Source organism: Ixodes scapularis, unplaced genomic scaffold (assembly GCF_016920785.2).
Source record: "Ixodes scapularis isolate PalLabHiFi unplaced genomic scaffold, ASM1692078v2 PGA_scaffold3__209_contigs__length_174095766, whole genome shotgun sequence".
Classification (NCBI taxonomy): Eukaryota; Metazoa; Arthropoda; class Arachnida; order Ixodida; family Ixodidae; genus Ixodes; species Ixodes scapularis.
Genome location: NW_024609868.1, coordinates 64,660,273 through 64,683,362, shown reverse-complemented (window position 1 = coordinate 64,683,362; position 23,090 = coordinate 64,660,273). Strand labels below are relative to the sequence as shown.

At 42.7% G+C, this 23,090-nt stretch overlaps 1 protein-coding gene across 1 annotated transcript in view; it reads right to left on the bottom strand.

Annotated features, from left to right (window-relative positions):
* LOC120847820 (guanylate-binding protein 2-like) overlaps positions 1-23,090 on the bottom strand; it is a 31,709-nt gene that overhangs the window by 1,182 nt on the left and 7,437 nt on the right. The window contains exons 7-21 of the mRNA XM_040219701.1: positions 20,333-20,447; positions 19,347-19,423; positions 18,104-18,197; positions 15,802-15,881; positions 15,526-15,663; positions 14,157-14,215; positions 13,125-13,254; positions 12,851-13,015; positions 11,859-11,949; positions 11,665-11,756; positions 11,393-11,461; positions 10,736-10,810; positions 10,493-10,578; positions 5,134-5,233; positions 273-419 (exon numbers count right to left, since the gene is read on the bottom strand). Coding sequence (XP_040075635.1) covers positions 273-419; positions 5,134-5,233; positions 10,493-10,578; positions 10,736-10,810; positions 11,393-11,461; positions 11,665-11,756; positions 11,859-11,949; positions 12,851-13,015; positions 13,125-13,254; positions 14,157-14,215; positions 15,526-15,663; positions 15,802-15,881; positions 18,104-18,197; positions 19,347-19,423; positions 20,333-20,447 — 1,518 coding nt within the window. The remainder of the gene's footprint in view (positions 1-272; positions 420-5,133; positions 5,234-10,492; positions 10,579-10,735; positions 10,811-11,392; positions 11,462-11,664; positions 11,757-11,858; positions 11,950-12,850; positions 13,016-13,124; positions 13,255-14,156; positions 14,216-15,525; positions 15,664-15,801; positions 15,882-18,103; positions 18,198-19,346; positions 19,424-20,332; positions 20,448-23,090) is intronic.

The window sequence follows — 23,090 nt, the reverse complement described above, 5'->3', positions numbered from 1 at the left end:
ACACTTAGCAAGGTCAGCGTGGCATTCGGTAGTCTGGGATGGCACTCCTGTCAAGCGTGCTTTCAATAAATTCCGTTAATGATCTCCACATTTCTACATCGCCAAAAAACACTAAAATCATAAAATTTTTGTTCCAAATTCAATAAAAAATCGGGGTGTAAATAGAGAAAAATATCAGGTTTTACCCGAAAACAAAGGGCCCATGGTACTGTGACAGTGCAGAGTCGAATGAGAAAGTGAGGAGTAAGTGAGGGAAGAGCAAGAACGCTCACAAAAGAACGTAGAGTAAACTCGGTTCCGAACTTGTAGGCAGAGAGCAGGATTATCTGCTTGGCCCGTCTCAGGGGCTCTCCGACGACACGTGTGAATGCGGCCACATTCTCGGTTCTGCGTTGCTTCTCCACGGACCTCAGTTTTTCCTGAAATTGGCCCGCAACAAATATTTAACACAGACACCAAATGATTTTTCTTGGGCAACATTATAGACCATTTCACTAAAAAGAACAGAGAGGAAAACAGGCTTCTTTCCTCTTATCCGGCGCATTGTCTGCTTCATAGACTGGGCGGTACCAAACATCCAGTTGGTGTGCAAACGCTGTTGAAAATAACGTCATTCGGCAATATTAGGCGCAAATGTGCGGATTTAGATGTGCAAGTTAATGTAAAATGTTACTATATCCAATAAAGTGACCGAACGGGCACAATCCTGATGTCACCTGTTGCGCAAATAAAAAAGAAAAGTGAATGTAACCCTGTAAACAGTGCGATTGGTTTGTCATCTCTCGCAAAAAATTCATGCAGTTGCAGTAGCTTTATGCAAGATTGTTCAAACTGATTTGGACCTTTAGCAACTATGTGTGATAAGTCTATACCCATTTTCACCTCAAAAACCGTAGTAAAAAAAGACGGGATACTCGTGGAGCAGTACTAATTTCCCCCTTTATGTTGATAATCAAGATATATGTGGGTGAATATTAGATTAGATATACTATGTTATCTTATCAAGACATATATGATCCAAATGCCAAAAGCATAGCTTTTTCCTCCAACAGCCGAATCTTGTAAGAACTAATTCGTGCCGCGTATGAACAATGTGCAAAACTTGCTTGTTTCTTGAGATGAAAACAAGTATAGATGAAAAAAAAAAGCAAAACAGGTTTTTTTAATATAAATAGCAGCACATTTTTTTTTCTTTTTTTTGGTACGGGTTTACACAAATTGCCTGATAGCCTTGGATATGAAGACCTTATTGGGCTTACATTATCGCAGATGTTTGTAGTGGTCTCTATGTAACCAAAATACCCAACTTTCTGTGATGTTTACGCATAGGCGGCACTCAGGAAATGGCTAATGAGTGCACAATTGACTTCAATACACAGTACACAGCAATGTTTGTGCAAGGTTGTGTATTGCAATTCATAAAAAAGTAAAAACAGCTACCCTTGACGGGAAGGTGCTTTCTTGGCTAACAAAATTATTTTACATATGGCTGGGAACATGGAAGGAAAACAAATCTGGGTTTTAATGTTTCTGAGCCCAGAGTAGGAAAAATTGTATGTTTGCATGGCTTTTCACAAAAACCAAGCAAGACTCTTTCAAACTCAGAACTGTATAATCAGGATTCTATTGTCTGCTGATGCGAGAGATACAGCGGTTGAGGGTTGTACTGATGGTGAAAGCGATTACTATTGAAGTAACCAAACGAAAGTATGCTAGCCTATTGTTTACTTAAATAAGACAATAGAGCACAACAGATTGCTCCTCGAGTAGGCGTAAGTGCTCTAGAGATGCAAACCACTTCACAATGGCAGCAGTGAGTAAGTGTTAAATGTTCGTACAACCCACGGGTACTGCCCAAACATGGAAAGCGGCCGGTTTGTCGTCCGCTACCGGGATTGGTTGGGTGCACTCTCCCTCTTTTACGCCACTCAATTTGTTCAAATGCCTGGATGTAACAAAATGGTGCCACCCTGAGAGCACTCAGTAAAATGGTCTATATTCTGTAAAGTCGGTTATATTTTGTTAATATGTGCACCTCTGTACCCCCAAGAAAATTGTCCATAATATCAGCCGTCTATAATAATGAGACAAAAATGCATGTATTTATGCAGTTCATCCCCGTAAATTTGATCTATATAGAGGGGCATCCATATTACAGGGCCAATATTAATGGGGCCCATATTAACAAGACATTACTATATAAGCAAAAATCTGATTTCATAGTTATGCAAAAGACTGCATGGCATATACTAATAACATACTTTTATTACGTAGATGACTCTGGCCCGCCACTTCCGCCAGCCACTTGCATTATTGGAGGTTTTAAAATTTGACATTTTAAATTTCATAAAAAGAATATGATGTAGTGGTAATTTCCCAGGAGCTTACTTGGAGAGGTCTAAGAAATCTTTGAATAAAAATAATTAGCCATGAAAAGTTTAGCACAATTAATTTGTTATTTGTTAAGAAAGTCCTGCTCAAAAGTACTCAAGCAGTGTCAACGGTCACTAAATTAATTGTCAGAAGGAAGCTTTGAAGCATCTACTTTCATTTTCTGCATCCTGACAATTTGGAAGCAATTTGGATATGCACCTAAAGTTATTAATCCTCCATGAACTGCACCTGCGTGCTGCACTTGGCACGGCTGGTGAGCAGTTGTGCCTTTCACGGGATTAAGCCTCGTCTCTTATTCAAGCGGCTCTGCTAGCTATACAGGGTATTTTTTATAGCCTTTACAGACTTTATAAAAAATTTGGGGGACGCTTAAGCTTCGCCTTTAAGAATGGAACGCAATAGCGTTATCGGGCCCCGTTTGCAAAGCCTTTTCATATCAACCCGCACTTCTTCTCGAGCCGTGCAAGCGTGTGTGCGTGGTCTAGTCGGTAGCGTTACGTGTCATGTCACGTCACATGACGTCATGTGTGATGTTGTGTCCTGTGACGCACAACGTGACACGTGGTTGTGATGTCATGAACCTATCAACCCACTAGATTTAGCGGAAAATTTCAGCTAAATTTGTAGGGTCTTTCTTAATATTTCCTTCGATCAGCTGTTAACTCCTCCTCCCCACCTAATGATGAACTTCTGGCCTCTGGCTATGACATACACATTAGTATTTCCCCTTTCGCAAGCCTTCTCTCTCTCTCTCTCTTCGGCTAAATATGGCAGGAAAATTTTCGGCTAAATTTGGCGAGAAAACTTTCCGCTAGATTCGACGGGAAATATTTCCGCTAAATTTGGTGGGAAATTTTCCTCTAAATTTATCTGCGAAATTTCCCGCCAAATTTAGCGGGTTGACAGGGTCATGACATCACAGCCACGTGTGACGTCACACGTGGCAGTGCACACTGCATTATGGGATTTTATGGCCCCACCGACGCCAACACCGGATTTTCTGCGGCACAAGCTTCTAACTCTGTGCGCTAAAGGTCGTAGAAGCTACGCTAATAATATGGTCTCTGCAGGCGAGTTATACAACCAAGGGGACATAAACGAAAGTGTCGCAATAGGTTGGACAACTAACTACAATTTCTTCCTCAACTTTTTAATTAGAGATAACAAACATATAAACATACAACTTGCTGAGTGCCGTCGAAAACCACTAACTGGGTAAATTTTAGAAAGATTTGGAGTGCATGGTTGTGCACTAACGTTACAATTCGTGCAACTGGCTCAAGGCTGGCAGTGCAAAAGCACAGATGACAAGAACACATCAGTATTATCCACATTTTTGCTCTGCGAACCGTGTACCTATTGCACGAGTGGTGACTTCAGTGCACCACCATGCCCCACATGCTCCAAATCTTTCTCATTTAATTGCTTAGTGGTTTTTAATGATGCTCAGCAAATTGCTATATTCCATCTACCCATAAAGGGACACTAACACCCCCCAAAATTGTTTTTGCGTTTTTTTTGCCAGGCCATTTATTATGGTGTCAGAAGACTACCCAGTCAATATTTGGCTCCAATGTCACATTAATTTTTAATAAAGTAAAAAATGCAACTGTTCGAAATTGAACTTGTACAGGAAGAAATATAGAGGAGAAAGTCACCAAATGTCACATAGCTGTTGCAACCTTTTTTTTTTTTTTCAATGTATGTGCAGTTTTTTAGAAGCCACAAAAAATTGGCATCATATTTTTTTTAATATTTTAATACTGAATGTGTGCCTTCGATGACCATGACTAATTATTTTTAATGGTTGTGTCCAAATCATAGAAAACGGCATGTGACCACAGAAAAGAGAGTGAGGCTGACTTAAACCGGCAAGTTCTTGATCGGCGGTTTTTGGGCAGAAAAGAAAATGAATTTCGATCCGCAAATTGTGTTCTGGGTAGTTGGGCTCTCAAATGTCATGTAGAAATAAAAACATTGGCGGGCATAAATACCCCGTCAGTGTCCCTTTAAGGCGAGACCAGGGGCTCTGCCTTCAGCACAAGCTTCCTGCCCTTGCTAACACAAGTGTGAACGTGTAGGCACGCGCAACCAAAGCACTGCAGAAGCCAGCGAGCTTGCGCTGAAGGCACAGCTTCTACTCTCGGCTTAAGGGTGAATGGAGTACATCTGGAACCATATATTTATTTTCACTGATTACAACAAATTTTAGTTCATTATCTGACTTATCGTGACAATTAGCCGCTAGATATGTCCTGTGGTGTCACACACCTCCTTGGGTGCAGCGCTCACGGGGCTGCAGCTGGGCAGTGAAAGAGGGGGGTGTTGGGGTCGGCCACGAGAGGGGGGGGGGAGGGTGTTGCGGCGGGCACCCCAGGTGCCGCCAACCCTAGTGACACCACTGAATATGCCCCCCTGGCCGTACAACTCACCTGCACGAACCACATTATTGTAGCTTTCATGGGTGTTTTTTTTTAATTTGTGAAGCTTAAATAAAGCACCACGTAATTCATGCACAGGATGGTTGCACAACAGAGGCAGTAGTGTCTTGCTTCAACATACCATAAAATACCAGGTAAGCGCCCACTCAAAATTTAGAAATAATCGCAAGAAACTGGGGGATGGGTGCTTGTCTGGTCAATTTTATGTATAAATGTCCTGTGCATATTTTCTCAAATCTTACAAATTTGATTTTACAGTTCTTTCAGTTGCACAGGTTCAACTGCTGCATACACATACCAGCAGCTCTTGTGAAGACTTCTTGTACTCGGGCGAAGTCTGGAAGGCGTCCAGGGAGCGTCTGAATTCTGCCTGCGAGGTACGGGCCTCTTGTAGGAGCCTAAGCAAAACATAATAATGCAAAATGTAAACTTGCTGGAATAAAAATTGAAAAAAAACATCTTGAAAAGATTTTTCAAATAGACTTGACCTAGAACCATCAATAGGGAGTTTTAGAATAACATAGGCAATTTTAGTGCACACTAGCTCTAAATTTAGAGCTTGCGTCGGCTGATGCTACGCAAGGAAGTGTTAGAAGTGTTTCCCCATTGTGACCCCAAAACCTAAGCATCTCACACTTGTAGTGCCACGAAGGTACAGTAACATGTTTTATTTCACACACGAAATGCTGTAACTTGAGAAAAAAATAAAGCTTCCTGCTCAAAAAGTAACATTTATTACTGTCTACAAATATGAGAGTGCAATGCGAGCGGTCAACTGCGTCTCGTGTACTCACCTTCGCGCACCTATGCCAAGAACCATTTTTCGGAAGCAGCAAGTTGCAAGTAATCGCTGGCCACCTTGCTGGGTCTTCCAAACCATTTGTGACGTGCGCCTCCCGTATTTTTGACGCCAACGTCAAATTCAGTTGAATTTGGCGTTGCCGTCATTGGCATTACTAATTTGTCCCACGACAAAAGTCGCACACAAGTGTGGCTTCAATAAACGTCGATACCTTAAAATAAAAAAAACTGACGGAGGTAGCCGCAAGGAAGCTCGTAGTCATCCCATCAATCTATCCCGCGGCCGCGCGAGGTGGAGTGGTTAAGGATGCAACAGAGAAGTTTCAACTGCCCCTCTTCCCTAATTTATACAACCTCTACGGTCCATAGCTTTCACTGTTACCCCCAGAAACATACCCTCTCCTTTCTCTAAATCCCAAATCCCATGGCCCAAACTGGAAACCAAAAGAGTGACTTTTGTCATAACACGAATGGTACGATGACCTGTTTCCTTGAACCAACCTTGACGTGACAAGCCGTAAGACCCCCTTTTGACAACGGTCCGAGGCTTGAAAGAAAATTATGGTGTCATTTTCCCAGGACCATTGGAGCTGCGCTACTCAAATTGTAAAAAAAAGAAATATATATATGTACATTAATTTTTTTTTTGCTTTCTGTGTATGTGTGTGCGTGTGGGGGGGGGGGGAGCATGGGCACATAACAATCCGAAGTTTATCGGATAAATCCGAATTGACAAAAATTTTACCAGCGGGTGTTTTTTGGATTTATCCGAAAACCTGGAGCCCTATATATAATCAATATCTTGTTTGACATTTACATTTTTTAAAAGAAAATTCCTTTAGCTACATCTTGGTATGCTTCAGTACACTTAGTAGCCAAATTTGCAGCTAAACAAGTTTTTCTACTGAGGCCTCCTCATAACAGCCTTTTTTCATATGTTAAGGAAAGAGTTGGTTTCTGCTGTTTCTACCATGCACCCATACCAACTAGCCCTACTTCCCATTCTCCTCCCACAGCTTGGCTGCAGATAGATTCTGCCCTGAGCAACATTCTCCCACATTCCACCCGTCGACATGGCAGGGCTAATTCGTTGTAGCATTCGTCTGGCTACATTGAACTTTGCAGAAAACAAACTTAAATTATGTTCAAAGCAATGCAGTCGGCAGCATTACCCGAATAAGATGACATAGAACAGCACACATTTGTGAGGCTTTGCCAATGATCTCGCTTTGGATGAGGAAACTGACTTCATGGATACAGACTCTCCAAGCTTCTCCCAAAAGCCCTGAGCACTGCGTCACAAGTGCATGACCTGTGCCACATGCCAGATGCAAAATTGCTCAGCCTGGTATTACTTTGTGAATATTAATAAAGTAATGAGATGGGAGCCACGTCAAACATTAAATGGTTTTGTTCAATGACATACAAAATGTTAGCTCATACTACTTGTTCCACAACACCGGTTGATTCACATCCCTTTTCGAGATGGGGATTACGAGCATCAATATTGCAAATCTCAAACAACCTCATTTTCTTTTCATATTAAAATGTATGAAGAACGCTATACTTTCTTTGTTCGAACTGATTACACGGAATTTGATAGATACGTTTTGCATTCAATTGATGATTGGTGAAGTTACTGAAACAATTCGCCAGAATGGTAAAATAGAAGAAGAAACGGAAGTTTAATTAGATAATATAAAGATCTTAGTCGAGGAAAACTGCTTGCTACAGATTTTGTGTACTAAAACATGTGTGCAAAGCAGCTATCAGTGTTGACAAAAAATGACTGCTGAAAAGCAAGACAGTCAGCAAAGTCAAGACAATCCATAACTGCCCCTCATTTCTGATACTACAAAGAACTCTTTACCCAAAATACATGATAACGTTGTGCCTGCATGATGGCATCGATGCACTATTGATATTATCGCCCGAAACAAAAAAAGTATTGTTTTAAGACTACCAAACACTCCACAATGACGTATTCGCAACTCCAACGCCCTATAGGTGGCGGGGCGGTAGTTCCAAGATGGCGGAAGAGACGGGGATAGCATCAGAATTAGTTGGGGGGCTAGTTGGTTGAACATCTAGACGGTGGTTTAAAAGCGCAAAGGACTAAGAAGAGAAGAAGGGGACAGGACAGAGCGCTCTGTCCTGTCCCCTTCTTCTCTTCTTAGTCCTTTGCGCTTTTAAACCACCGTCTAGACGGGGATAGATTCTCCAGGATTTCCCGTGGGCTAAAAATGATTTGTCTGCTAATGTGGTTAGGGAGGGATCCTATTACAGGTGACAGAGATGTTGATGCACGTTAGAAAAACGAGCATGCTGATATTTAAAAGTTGCAGAAACTTCAACTTGTGAAGCTTTGTGGTGGGCATGCACATTTTAGGCACTGGTCACGTCCCTGTTTGTGGCAGAATATTTTCGAGGGTGATGGAGATATCATGTATGCGCTTTGCGTGGCCATTAGTGCTCCAAAAAGTGACCCGCGCATGCACGGTGACCATCGAGCTTTGGAAGAACAGCGTTCACAGTATTGCTGTCTTCGTGCCACAGGCTCGCAATTCGCTGCTCACCGTCTCGGTTTTAGTGTATTGCAACACGTGATCAAACTGCTCTATGGTTATTGAAACAAAAGTTTGTTATCGCGGGCTACCATACAGTATAGCATTACAACCGGAAGCTCCCGTTGCGCCTTTGAAGCACAATTTTCAGAGCGCGCCAGGAGCGTTGTTGTGCCGGTAGCCTGCGGTAATGCTATACTAAAACTGCCTCTTAACATAATCAGCGTGTTTATGGGTTTTACTTATGACTGTCAAAAATAAATATTTTAATATACCATACATTTTTTGTGCCTGATATTTGCAACGTCGCGGCCCCCCCCCCCCCCCCCCCTCTCACCAAAAGTGACCGTTCTAAGCTCTCATCCCGAATGGTTGGCTAACACAGACGCGCTTAAAATGCTTCAAGCATTTCTTCATTTTCTTTGATTTACCTAAAAGCAAGTATGGGTATTCTGTCTTTTGAAAGTGCTCGGAATAAATGGGCATGTTCCTTGTAATAACCTTACAACGCAAACCCACTCACGATGTGTATTGCTCGACATACTGTTAAGCGACGAGTTTTCTCCTACTTATGGCAAATAATAGACTTTTCATAGACTGTCCTTTAGAGCTCTACATTATTAGCAGGAGCGTTTGCCGTCACGTTGAGCACAAATTGAGCTGGCGGCCGTGCACAAGACCAGAAATCCGCAGCGTATGCAATATACGAAAAGTCCCTAATGAAATCAGTAGGGGTGTGTGAATATTGAAATTTTCGAATACAAATTGAATACGAATAAGAAAAAAAAACGGGCTTCAAATATTGAATCGAATATGTGTCTAGTATATAAAAATTGCAAAACAAGAGGTAACAGCAGGTTTTTTCGCCTTTTTAAAATAAATCGATGCAACTGCATTTTACTGGACTGCAGCAGGCTAAAGATACTTCTAGTAATGCACACATTACAAATTATCATGTAGGAAAGTTAACTGCTCAACGTGTTCAGAAAGTAAGTGCTCCCTACGCGCCGTGACAACATTTCCGCCAGTGGAATGACCCTTTCACTCGGGAAACCTGCGAAATTTCCCTAAAGTTTGAAAGAGTTCGACTTACGGACAGAGTTGCCCAACTGCTACACAAATATTTCAAATTTTTGAAAACAAATAACTTAAAAAGTAGTCTATTTTATATTTCATAAAATGGTTAATGTTTACACAATATAAAGGCAAAAATATGCGCTCTAAACGCTTTCATTAGTTATTAATGTGAACCAGTGATGCCAATAAACCGAAATAATATTGCACTTTCCCTCCGCCAGGTAGAGTCAACTAGCTTTTTTTTTTCTTTTTTTTTTTTGCGCATGCGCACAAAAGTTGAACTTCACTCGAACCTTTGTCAAACATCACATCGAAAGTTCGAAAAAGTCAAACTTGGTCGGCTCGAACCTGGGCAGGTTCGCGACATTCCTAGTTTTGACTGCACGGGAGTGGCAGGAGTTGCTGTCAATGGCGATGCAATGTTCTGCCCGCACCTAGCTTTTTCTTTTTAATATCCAAACATTTATATTAGATAACACTCTCGAGATTTATTTTATATTTATATTTCACTCTCGAGGCTCATTGTATTGTATCAATTTATAAAACGAGCAATTACATCACATATTGCTATAAAACTGCCACACAACAAAGGGCTTGGCGAAAAAGAAACTGAAACTGATCCTGTCTTGCTGCCATCGGACAGGCAGAAACAGAGCAGACCGAAAACGCACGCATGATACGCCTTTCTCAGTGAATAAACATATTCATAGGGTAATGCATGGCAGGCAGATTATTCGTTACTTGCTCGAAAATTCGCAGTTTGTGCGAATATTCGCCGTTTTTCCCGAATATTCGGGAACTTCTGAATATGCAATTTCCGAATCGAATACGTTTCGAATAAGGAAAATATTCGAAATTTTGAATTTTCGCACACCCCTAGAAATTATACATCCCGGTCCTTCGTGCAACGCTGTTGCAAGGCAGAGCACAAGAATCCCTATTTTTACGCGCTCACTTTTTTCGTTTAAACGGCTTCACGCACCAAGGCTGACCCTCGCCATCGTTTCCGCGCTGCTGCTGCCACTGCCATTCCCGCTCCTCTGGTTCTCCGTTTTTCCGCGAGAGGGCGAGCGGCGCGCTGGAGTTGCGAATATTCTGAGCGGAGCAAACGCTGGGGAGGAGATGACCTCCTCTCCAGTATACGCTCTGCTGAAGCGGAAAGAGGTGGGAGGAGTTTCCCTTGAACTACCATAAGCAATGTACTGGTGGAGGTACCTTGGATCAAGGTCAGTATCATTCACTGGTAAGGATAGATGCTGCGGTCCAGTTCTCTCAGCAAACCTTTCCACGAGTTTCCTTGTCTGAAAGAAATGACAAAAGGCACATTGTAGAGTGGACTTGTGATGCACGACTGAACTAAGTAATGAATTCAATGCCCCATTTCTCTTAAAGATATGCAGGAAACTTCTGGACATGCATAGACTGAAAGTCAAACGCTATACAAAAAACAAGGCTTACAGTATCAGCCATCAGTTTTGAGATGAATTGATCATTCTCTTTTCTAAGATCTTCCATACGACGGTTTATAACATCCTGAGTGCAAAGAAGAAAAGAACAGTTAGGTCTTGGAATACATACTCCAAAGCACCATACCAAAAAAATCCCAAGAAAATGCCCAGCCTCAAGGGATTTCCCACCCGATTGTTTTGGGTAAATATTCACAAAATAAAAGATGCCTGAACAGTGCCCACCAGTTGCCGTGCCTCCATTAAAAAGAGACAAGGCAACAAGAAGGCAAAAAAACTTGGTCTGATGATGTTTGTTTGACCAGAAATTATATATTAGCTACAGAGCTTGGGATGTACAAAGCTGAAAACCACAAACACATAGGCACATGCAAAAAAAGACTGCATTAAAATGCATATTACTATATACATCAAATGAAAGCAAGGAAAAATGACTGGATTTCTAGCATTTTCGTAAGCCTTATTCTGGATGCACACTGCAAGTCCCCCCCCCCTCCCTTCCCCTTCCCTCTCACTGAACTTTCCCAGATTGCTCAAAATACATTACAGCTTGGTAGCTGTTGCCACAAAGCCATAAACCAATGGTAACAGCAGGTTTGTGTTCAAGCACTCGGCTCTGCTGCAAAATGTACCGCTCATAAAAACTCACCTTCAGCAGTGCCTCATGAAGACCATACTTCTTTTCGCTTGAGAACCTCTTGCATTCCGAATCAAAAACCTATAAAGTCATGGTACAACTCAAATCGGCACAATTGTCGAAAAACATTAAATCAGACAGAACACCAAGAAAATGGTAAAGGCTCTCTAAATAAGACACTAACCTTCCCAAGACTAAACTGAAGCTGTGCCTCTTTGTTAGCGTGGCCTAAACTCAAAAGTTGTGACACAAACATGGTATCTATAACAAAAACAAGTATGTACCTGAAAAGCAGCGTCCATCCCTTCCTTTGCTGCTCTCGTCAGTTGCTGATCAGTCAGAGCTTCTGATACGGCAGCTTTAGATGAGAAGGTATCTAAGAAATGAAAGGAGAATATACAATCCATTTTTATTCAAACGTGGGGCATTTCAGTTACATCTCACTCATTAAAAAAAAAAATAAGTGGCACTCTCTCACCAGACGCTGCAGCTACAGCTTTCTCAAAGACAGCTTCCAAGGCACGCTCATTCTGGAGTTGGGTGGCATCGATCAAATGCGCAAGTGATTGCTGTGATTCACCCCAAAAAAGTCAGAAGGGAAATTGGGATGAAAAAGAAATGAATATAAAACAGCACTAGAGCAAAAGCCCACACAAATTACAGCTCATAACACAAAAAGCGTTACAACGGAAAGGGGCATCAGTACATGGTGTAGGGAGTTTTTGTTTTACATTTTGTCCGGTTAACCATTGTTGGGGTATATGAAGCAGTTGTTACTCATGCCAGTGCAGCATAAAAGTAAAATCGGGCAACAAGGAGCCAACAAAGCAAACACTGGCATTACTGGTGCATAAACAACTTCTTTTACACTATGTAAAAGAAAATAAAAACTTGCCACAAATACCAGTGTATGTAACACACCTTTACATGTTAGACATTAACCTTTCTGGAACTAGCAACTTAAGTGTTCCTTGCAACATTTTTTTTAAGATTTAAGATCCACTTTATCAACTTGCTCAAAAACGGCACAGCAGAAGCTATGGTCACCGAAAGGGTGAGAACGGCAGGGCGAGAAAAGCGGTTGTCCCGTTTCCAGCGCGAGCACCCTACATTTGACAGCGGCGTCTCAAGAACCTAGAGCGTGTGCGTGCAGCCAATGCATGGCAAAAGGTAACAAGCGAGTGCTGGACGTTGGGTGTTCCAAACAGATGCCCTGTCGTTCTCACCCCAAATATATAAGGAAGGCATGGGAAGGTAGCAACCACTGCTATCTGGACAGGCTTTGTTATTATGCTGCACAATTTCCACCCAGTTTCTTGCCCCCGCAGGTCGTACATGCGGGTCTATGTTATTAACTCGAAGGTGTGCTACGAGCCATCACTGTAAAGACCCTCCAGCAGATATCTTGTTTTGCATCGAAGCACGATTGAGCTTTCATATGAGAACAGCAGCACCAAAGCAGGAGCAAACCTTGAGTGATCTGGTGTATGTCTTCTTGTCCTCTTCCTCAAGAACACTATTCAGTTCCTTGGCAAAGTCCGTGACTAGACTCTCTGCGTAGGCACCGAGGTCTCGCTCAAGTATGGCATAGTTGATGGGGAGGGCAATGCCCCTGGCATAACCTTCAGCAGTGAGCTACACAATGCGTAAACATGTAAAAAATTTAAAAAAAAAGTAAAGGAAGGAACGAGTGGGAGGTTGACTCAATACACAGGGTCAATTATTCTGGAGAGGCAATACTGACCAGATATTTCTGTTTCTGGTTGGAGCAGAAGAGCCGAACCTTCTTGGAGTTCAAGTCTCGCTGCCTGGCATGCAGGCTTTCCAGGTTCTTTCCTAGCTGAGTGCTTGCCGACTCGAGGGCATCTGACAACCTGGAGATGCAGCAGTTTGATACTACCATGAACCCTGGCATCAGGTTGCCTCTGTACACTACTCTAGGCTAGACAAAAAGGGTTCCCCATTAAAGACTAGAATGCTAAAACTAAACAGAAAGGAGGACTGTTCTGCAAACACCTGTCTGAGCGCGCCTCTAGAACCGCACGTGAAACTCGTAAATAAATTGGCACGGCTGAAAGGGTGTACTACAGCCCCCAACAGAATGAAATTGGCTGGGCATGTCTTTCGAGTGCCTGGCCTCCAGCACGCACGTGCTAGAGCTGCACGAGACGCCGAAGCGTTGTCGAAGGACTGAAGCTCGTGTTGGAGAAGGGATGATCGAAACTCCCCTCTGCTGTCCTCACCCTGCCAGTGACCATAGAAAGAGGAAAACCCTGGACAGCTTCAGAAGAGCTGTATAAGCATCTCACTGAAGATGACACTAAGCAAAATAACAACTGCAGGTCTAAACGTTTTCATCAAAATTCTTCATTCTACAGCCAGTCGTGCTGGAAAAATCTACCTTTCACACAGACCTCCCCACAATCTTGGGGAAAAGCTAAAGTGATTTTTAGGAATCTTTTTAGTGGATGCATTTAGCAAAGGTGCCTCAGAAAACACTGTCCAAGGCCTAATCTATACAGATAGTAATGTTTTGTCCCACAAATTAATCACAAAATGAATAAACCGTACTGACGACACCGCCTCAAAAGTAGGAAGGGATGCTAAAAAATAAACGCTATTAATCTTAAAAATTCTTTAATCAAGCAAAAATACAACACTTTTAGGAAACCGAAAGAAGCTTGTGCAGCATCCCTTTAAATTTGCCTTTTTACAGAGAGCTACACACGACTGTTTACAAAACAAGACCAACCAAGAAAAGTATAAAGTGTTTTACCCATGCAGCAACTGTGTGAGAAGAGTGAATGATTTCTTCTTTGCTTGAGCATGCCACTCCTAAGATCATGAAACAAATCAGGAAAAAGAAAGTAAATGATTACCATGCAGATTAAAATAAACAAAACGAATTCCCACATAAAACTTGGAAAATGCACTTCCACAATAAATGATTAAGAGCTGATTGTTTGGCAAATTGGTATTGTGAATTCGAAAACATGATTGCATTTTAGGACATGGACAGTGGAAGAATAGACAACACAAAACGCTAACTTTCAACAGCTTAATCAAAGAACATCGTGCATTCACACTGCGCAACTGCAAAACCCTCAACCAATCCGACGCCTCGTCACTGATTGCAAGTACGCTATCTCTTTTTCTGCCAAGTCAATTGAGGCCACGCTGATGCCAGAACTTTTGATGATGTCAGCCTCAATTATTTCTCCGTCTTTTCTTTATGTTTGGCGAGAACAGTACATGTGGCATATAAATGTTTGCACCTGCAGTCATGACAATGACACGAAAGATGGCCATTCCGAAATCTCTGATTGTGCTCTCTTAGTCTGTCATTAAAACACCTGCCTGGCTGGCCAACATATTTCTTTCCACATAACAGTGGAGTCTGATACACTACACCTTTCGCGCAAGCGACAAAGGGACTCCTGTGCTTCTTTAAGCTGCCCGCCGGTGCTTTGTGAAACGGGTCTGTCAATTTGCACATCTTGGCGAGCTTTTTAGGTGCAGATAAAACAACTTTTATGTTTACAAGTTTTGCTATCTTTTTTAGGTTGTGCGCTGTTCTGAGCATGTACGGTCCAACTGCCACCTTTTGTCTCTCCTTTTGGAGTGCATCTGAGCGTGTACTAACACTTCTTCGCAGTTTCTTGAGGACACCTTCTGCTACAGATACAAGCACAGCCTTTGGAAAACCGGCACACAGCAAGCGCTCATACTGCTCAGTTAAACTCGAGTGCATGGCATGGTAGCAAGACCTTAAGGTGCTCATGAAACACAAATTGACTATTCCTTTTTAACCAGCTTTGAGTGGGATGAGTCATATGGTAACAAAGGCCTATCGGCCTTAGATGGTGGGCCCAACACACATGCTGCTCAGAGAGGGCGAGTTTAATGTCTAGAAACTGTATACCAGTACTGTATTCGACGGTAGAAAGTCTTCTGACCATTTTATGGCGAGGTCTTTAATCCCCTTCAGCTTATGCATGAAGTTCCCGTAAAAAGTGTTCTACAGTTTCCAGACATTAAACTACCCTCTTTGAGCAGCGTGTGTGACGGGCCTACCACCCTAGGGCCAATAATAAGGGTACTGTGTAGCCACAGGTTTGCAGTTTGCCATGCCAACATTCACTCACCACAAGGACACCTTGTTTGACAGGTCCGTTGTCATTTTTCTTAAAAAGGACTTGCATCTCAGACTCATAGAAGTGAGTGCAGTCTTCGGTAGAAGAATCCATTATTCGTTCGACAAAGGAAGTCCAACGGCTTGGTACCTATTCGTGCAGTTTTATTGAGATGGCCAAGTTAGTGCGCGACAAAAAAGAACTGCACCATGCATCCCAAACAAAATGAAGACTCAGAAACTGGCCCTTATCTGCCACAAATACATAAAGCAGAGGAGCTTCACTCACATCAGCAAGAGAGCCATCATTAGAGGCCTCCACAAGGACCTCAAAAAGTGTGACGAGTTCAGCTCCTGTGATTGGTCTTCCTGAAGAATTACGAAGACATTAGGGTGGTTTCATCTTAACCAAGGCAGGGTTCTGGGGTAAAATTTTTAATTATAATGGAGCAAATATTCAAATACAGGAAAACACAAATAATAAGAATATCATCCATGTTTTCGCATCGTCCACCTTGCACCTGCTGCATGAGTGCAAACTTTAGTGCAACCCCCACTTCCCACATGCTTCAAGTCGTCCTAAAATTGACAGATTTAAGGGTTTTCAATGACACTCAGCAAGTTTCTAATTGGAACCTTATGTTTATTTTCCCTAATTAAAACATAATTTTTAGATAAATATTTTGCAAATTAGTATATTTTTTTTTGCAATCCCCGACACTCGTTGTGGCTGGCAGTTTGTTCCTGGAAAGTTTGTTTTCTTCTAAACCACCCTCATTTTAGAAATTTTCGAGTCTTGACAAAAACACTGGGTATGTGAAAGTTTTTCAGCCCGCAATGCTACATAAGGAACAAGTTGAAGCAATTGAAAAAAATTTGAAATGAAAAGATGGTGTCCCTCACTGGTATAATACTGCACTTATTCAGAGGTTCTATAAGCACCACTCTTTCATTCAAACTTTTCAGAAACTTTCTGTAATAATGTAGAGAGTTAAGCTACCTGGCACTAAGAAGACATATCCAAAACAGCACACAAGCACAGGAGGAAGAAAATAGAACACAGGAAAAAGTGCTGACTCCCAACTTACTCAATGCTCTGGAAAAGAGCCTGTAAGGTATATTGAATAAATAAATTATGTATTCGGACAAAACAATATTAGGACGATTTTGAAATTGGCAAACTAGAGAAATTTTAGAAGGCTACAACATCCGAAAATCAGGCCAGCGGGGCCGGCCTGTACTTTATGCAAATGTTTTTTTTTTTCTTACTGTTTTTTCTTTCTTTTTTTTGTTGTGACCTCATAATGTCTTCGTTTTCTCCTTTTCTACCGCAACTTAGTAATGTATCCGTTTTTTCTTCTTTCTTCTTTTTACCTTGTGGGTACACGTAGGCTTCATGTCTGAAGCTTCTTTCTTTTTCTTTGACAATACATAAGCTGGAAGTAAGCACTCTTAGCTATGTTCTAGTTTCTTCCTCCTGTGCTTGTGCGCTGTTTTAGGTAACCCTCCCTGTAACGTCTCCAGCGTTGGGTAAAGTACATCTAAAAAGTCCTTGACATAAAGTACAAAGTAAATGAAAGGTCATGTACTTTAAGTAGAAAAAGTAATGTAGTAAAATAAAAAAGTATGCCAAGCACAATGTACTTCAAGTAAAGTACTATAAATACCATAACCTTTCAAAGAGTTTGTGCGTGTTCTTTCATTTAACAGTATTTATTGTATTTTTCCATTGCATTTATGTTCGTGAGTATGTGTTTTATTTTGTGTTTCCCTGCTATAATGCTTCGGCGCTGCAGGTTGTTTCTGTAAATAAAATAAATAAGTACTTTTTGACACAGCCTTTCCTAATGAAGAGAGCATGACAACAGCCCAGTAGCTTCCGCAAGCAATGCTCAAGTGAAGGATAACCTCACTGCTTCCGCTGACCAAGCGAGTAGTAGTAAGAGTTTGAAATGCAACGGGAGAGTCGTCCCCCGCAGAAAAAGAGAAAAACGTCTCCTCGCGTTTTGGTGAGAGTAGAATATTCCTCCCAGAATTTCTTCAGAGTTGACAAAGCATAATTTTGTGATATAAATTTAACAAGACCACATTTGGGGAACATACTTTGAAGTCGGGAGATACTTTTCTCAGAAAAGTACCAGAAGAAATACTTTAAGTACTTTTTCGGCAAAAAATACTTTTTCTGCAAAAATGCCGCAAAATACCAAGCAAGCCCCCACTCAAAATTCAAATATAAGTGCAAAAAAAGGGGGATGGGCGCTTGTCCGGTCATCATTTTTACATATAAATGTACTGTGCGTATTTTCCCAGATTTTACAAATTTGGGAATGGGCACTTAGTGTAGAATGGGTGGATGCACTGTACTCTACGGTAGTACTTTTAGTGTAACATACTTAAAGTATTTCCCAACAATTGATCTTTTGTGCATGGCACCATACTTGAATGAAAAGTGATGACTAACATTTTCACACTTTATCATCTCTGGTAGGGTTACACTTTTGGACAGAGTTTCAGAGTTTTGCACTGCAAAAAGTCTTGTACATTCTTTTTAGAAAAAAAATAAATAAATAGCAATAGAAACACAGTGATACCATTCTTTGTCTTTGGCACTAAGGTTGCAAGGAGCTTTTTAGAAAGAGCATCTCTCTCCTCAATATACTCTTCTGTGAGGTCTTCTTCCCTGGCCTGCATATAGAAAAAACTGTTGTGAAAAAGTCCCCTATGTGTAAACTAAATTAAAAAATACTTATGGGCAGCCTGCCAGGTTTTGTAGCGAGATATTTGTGAATACAAAGAGTTACTGCATACTAATGTTATTGTTTTGTCAACTTTTGTGAACAAGATGATGTAAAAGCTTACTTTTTCTTTCCTGCCTTCAATGTAAGCGAAAAAATTACGATGAAATGATTTTTCTATTTCTTCGTTCTTAGCTTTCCTCCTCAACTCACAAATTGCACAGTGTTAACAAAGGTACAGGGCTGAGTTTACTGCACGCAACTATCCTCCATTACCCATAAGCTCACAGTGCTGTGGAAGCTACATGCTCGTTGGGCCAGTCACACTTCTATCTTTTTGCCACATGATCACGCTTCCTCATGTATACCCACGTGCACAAAATGGGGTCAGGTGATGAGAGGGAGGCAGCTGATTGATCCGGCAAGCGTGTAGCTCCCACTGCACTGTCAGCTCAAGGGTGAACGGAGTATAGTCAGAGAGCACAGGGATGCAGTGCTTGTGTCCAATGCGTGAGCTGGGGCCGGCTGACGTGATTTCAGTACTTGGGCACCGCAGATGTATCGCACTGAAAATGCAGAGAGCTTTCAAAGAAAAAATAGTCCGCTTTGTTTTAAAAATTTTGTATCGAAAAGCAGGCTTTTGCCTTTCTACCTTCTTTCTTTTGCCCATTAAACAATATGCTATTAGTAAAATCCCAATCTAAATTAATTTATTCCAGCCAAAAGTTCGTTTCATGGCCCCTTTAACGTCAGCACTATGTTAGACAGGTGAGCTCAGGAAGGCACTTCAAAGTAATTGCTTAACGACGAAGGGCATGAATACACCAATCTTAAATAACCTCCCCTCCCCCTCTCCTCAACTTTGTAAGCAGTTAAGGCTCGTTCACACTCTTGCAAAAGTAGTAAGACCGAGAGAGACAGAACCGGTTTTTAAGCCTCTTGCGACATCTTAGGATCAAGTGCACTGCTGCGGAGCTGGTCCCAAGACGTCGTAAGAGGAAAAAAAACCGGTCTTGTCTCTCTCGGTCGTCCTCGGCTGCAAGTGTGAAAGAGCCTTTATTAAAAAGTACGACAGAAATCAGTGTCATTATGCTCTTACCTCGGATAAATCAGTCAGAAGAAGGCGCTTGACGGCAGGCAAAAAGAGAGTGTGACACTCCAGCGATTTAAAAATATCTGGAGGACAAAGGAAACAAACGTTGCACCACAGACACCTATTAGGCACGACATGAACACACACTAACATAGTTACGTCTTATATCTTTCTTTCAACTGGGTACATTTTGCCATCAACAGCACAGGGGCGGATCCAAGGGGGGGCGACGGGGGCAGCTGCCCCCCCCCCCAAAACTAAGGCGACCCCCCCCCCCTTCCTCCTTCTCGGAGGGCAATTTTAAGTGGGTAGACCCCCGACCCTGACCCCGACCTCGACTCCCGACCCCCCACTCGACCCGACCCGACCCCCCCCCCCCCCAAATAAAACAGATTACCGGCCTGCCAGGTGGTAGAAGGCTCGGTACTTAAGGATGAGGGTTCAAAATAGGGTAGGTCGCAACCTAGCAGGCACACTTGTAGTCTGAACTTGGAGAACCACTCAGTCGGATGGGAGAATAGTATCCTTGCAAATTTTTTCGTCCACCCCAAAACGGAGTTCTGGATCCGCCCCTGCAACAGCATAAAAAAAAGCTCGAGGTACACCTAAGCATTTCTTACGAGTTCTGAATGCGAAAGCATGCAGGCCACTCGTCCGCTCCCTTTGTCTTCTGCTGTGTACTAGCGCGCGCAGGCTTCGGTACCTCGGAGGCCATGACGCAGCGGCCAACGGGAGTCCCGTTGACGCGCGCCAGCTAATGGAACGGAAGGCATGCGGAAACTATCTGCCGTTTCCGCGCTTCCAACTGATGACGTCAGCTCGCTCCATGAAACAGTTAAAGCATTCACATTAATAGCCTGCTGGGAAATCAAGATTAAGAAAATGGCCAACCTACAAGGGCAAGCATGAGAACTTTATGGAGGTGGCATAAGAAGTTTATGACGATGATGAAGAAGGCATCTGCACATAAAAAGTATGCGTCCTTCTCTCACCAAGAAGGCTGATCTTGTAGTCTTCGCTCTCTCTGCTGTGAGTTTCCATGAGCCGGTGCAACCACTGGGTAGGTGTCTCATTGTCAAGAGTTGTCTGCACAAAGTCCTGCACCACCTGCACTTCCAGACGGGAAAGGGAACAGTCTATAACTTAACACCACCGCCTTTAACAATTTGCGAGAGCTCTGAACAGCACCCCGATCTCAAGCAGCGAAATAAGGAAGGTGTCTTAGTTGCACACGTGCCCTTGATTCCTTTGTGCATCGTTGCAAAAGGCACGAGGCATTCATTTTTGACTCACAAGTGCCTCACTTTGGACATTGCTTATTACAAACCGAGCTATGAGATTGTTTTTCATGCTTCACATAGCCCCTAATGAGTTGTTGGGCCCAACTTGAGAAATGAATGCAAAGAGTTAGCAAAATGCCTGTACATGTCACTTTCCTTGTGGAGAGTTTAACAGTAGAACTTGACGCTAAAGAAAACAGATGCAAACCCACGCAATTAACAGGGTGACGACCAGTTCCCTTCGCCTACTACAAGTAGACCAGGGTTTCTTGTCTCCCCGGGTCTCTAGCAAATTTCTAGAACTGAGGCCAGATTCATGAAACGATCTTACGCCAAAAATGTGCGTAAGACAAAACGTAAGAACAAATTCGTATTCATGAAAAAAAATTATCGTAAGTTTTGCGCAGGTTACGACGGAATCCTACGACAGCTCCGGAGCTGTCTTACGCACTTTTTACGATCAAATCTGCATGGCCGACAGCGTCGCTCAGTCACGTGGTCGCGACGACCAATAAATGTTTACTTTTCTACGTGCTCTTCTCGCGCGTCCCAACTTCAAGCAGCAAGAAAAAAGTAAAGAGTACTTGAAACAGACCACGACGAAACGACGAACAAGAATGCTGGACCCCCAAACACCCGCAAAAAGCTCCAACAGCCACGATTCCACAGACCCCGACCAAGCGAGCTCGGCAGTATAGGCCTAGCAGGCACTCCGACTCGGCACAGCATTGCTCCGACGGTCCTTGGCCAAGATCGTATGCCCACGACCGGCTGGCGTGCTGAATGGAATATGCCCGTGCGACCCTTGTGGACCCTTCCCGTATTATAGTTTGATCGCTGACCTCAATTTTAGATTAAGAGGTTAATCTCCTCCCCGGACCCCTTGTTATCTTGTTTTCCGAGGCAGCGGTGGCGAACGCTGTCGTCGAAAAGGGACTCTCATTGATTCTATCTCCTTGTTTCATGTGATATAGAGCTCAAATAAACGCCGTATGGATTACCTTCGCAACACGGTATGTACACTTCGTTATTAGTATGCCGTTTTTATTCTGACACAACTGCACGTCACTGTCGAGCTATAACAGTTTGTGGGAGCAACTGAATGTCGGTCCAACCTCTCTTGGCCGAGTGTCACGGCACTATAGAGTTGCAATCGCAAAAGATCGGTTCCGAAGCGCTTACCGATTCGCGGTCCAGCACCGCGAATCCAGCACCTCAATCAAAAGCGCGCGCCCGCTTCGAGTGTAAACAGGTATTTACGTGGCTCTTGGTGACATTCTCGTAGTTCGAACGTATATATTTTTAACGTCGGATCGTTCCTGCATCTTCGAGGCTGCGAGAAACGTTGCGGCGATTTGTTTCTATCTACGTCGCTTTGCAAACGACTGGCACAGGCCGTCTTTTACCAACGATGACAGTTGTGTTGACCTCGTAGCGATCGAGTTCGTAGGAGTCAACGGAAGCGGTTATGCATCCCGGCCTTGGCATTCGGGCGCATTTAAATTGTGCTAGCGTCGACATATCCCTGCACGGACACGGACCCCAGACAATCAGTGGCGGAAAGGCCGTCTGTGTTTGTTGTTAAAAATCCAAGTGCTCCAAACCATGCCGAGCTCTCCGATTGGTTGTTTGTGCTTTCAAAGACGCCATCGCTATAGCAACAGCACCAGTAAGTTCTAGTTTTTCCGTACAAGAACATCGCTTTTCTCCTCTGACTTAAAAGCACGTTTGTGAACACCGATTTCTCCTTTTCTTACGATGTTCTTAACTTACAAAGGAAACTTCTTAGCTAAGTTGTTGTAAAATAAGAAGCTCTTCGTGAATCTGGCCTCTGGTGATTGTATTTTGGGGGGTTTCTTTTGGGTTTTATTACTTTGTGCATTGCTCCTTCATTACACTTCTTGCCATTATCTTCAAGTAGAAAGTGTTTTCTTAACAGGGTATTCGGGCAGCCTCCGGCCGCCATGACAGGAGGTGAGAAATACTTCCAGGTTGTCTTGTTCTCACTTGTTTCTGGGTGGGTGCGCGATGACTCTTGGATCACTAGCGAGCAACTGGGTGAGAACTACGCTCTAGAAATGCACCAGTGTTGTGCTCTTTAGAGCTCGATGCGCAATGCTACAATCAAAGTGTCCCAAGTGAAGTTCTTTTGATTTCCTTAAGATGGAGGATGCCACCGAGCTTGGATTCATCTCCTGTCAACATTCCCGCAGAAGCTTGCCATGTTCCCACAAGTAAGGGTGCCCGCGAGTTTTATTTAATTATTTACAAAAACCCACGGTGCTGAAGCATTATAGCTGGTACAGCCCAATACATTAATAAAAGATAAATTTCTTTGTGAAATAGGGGGTTTAACACGAAATAGTGAGGCTCGATTAGGAGACTATGGAAGATACCTATGAAAGGTGGGGAAAGGACGAGAAAACACTTCTATTTTTCTTTTGGAAGGCTAATAACTTTTAGCAAAAAA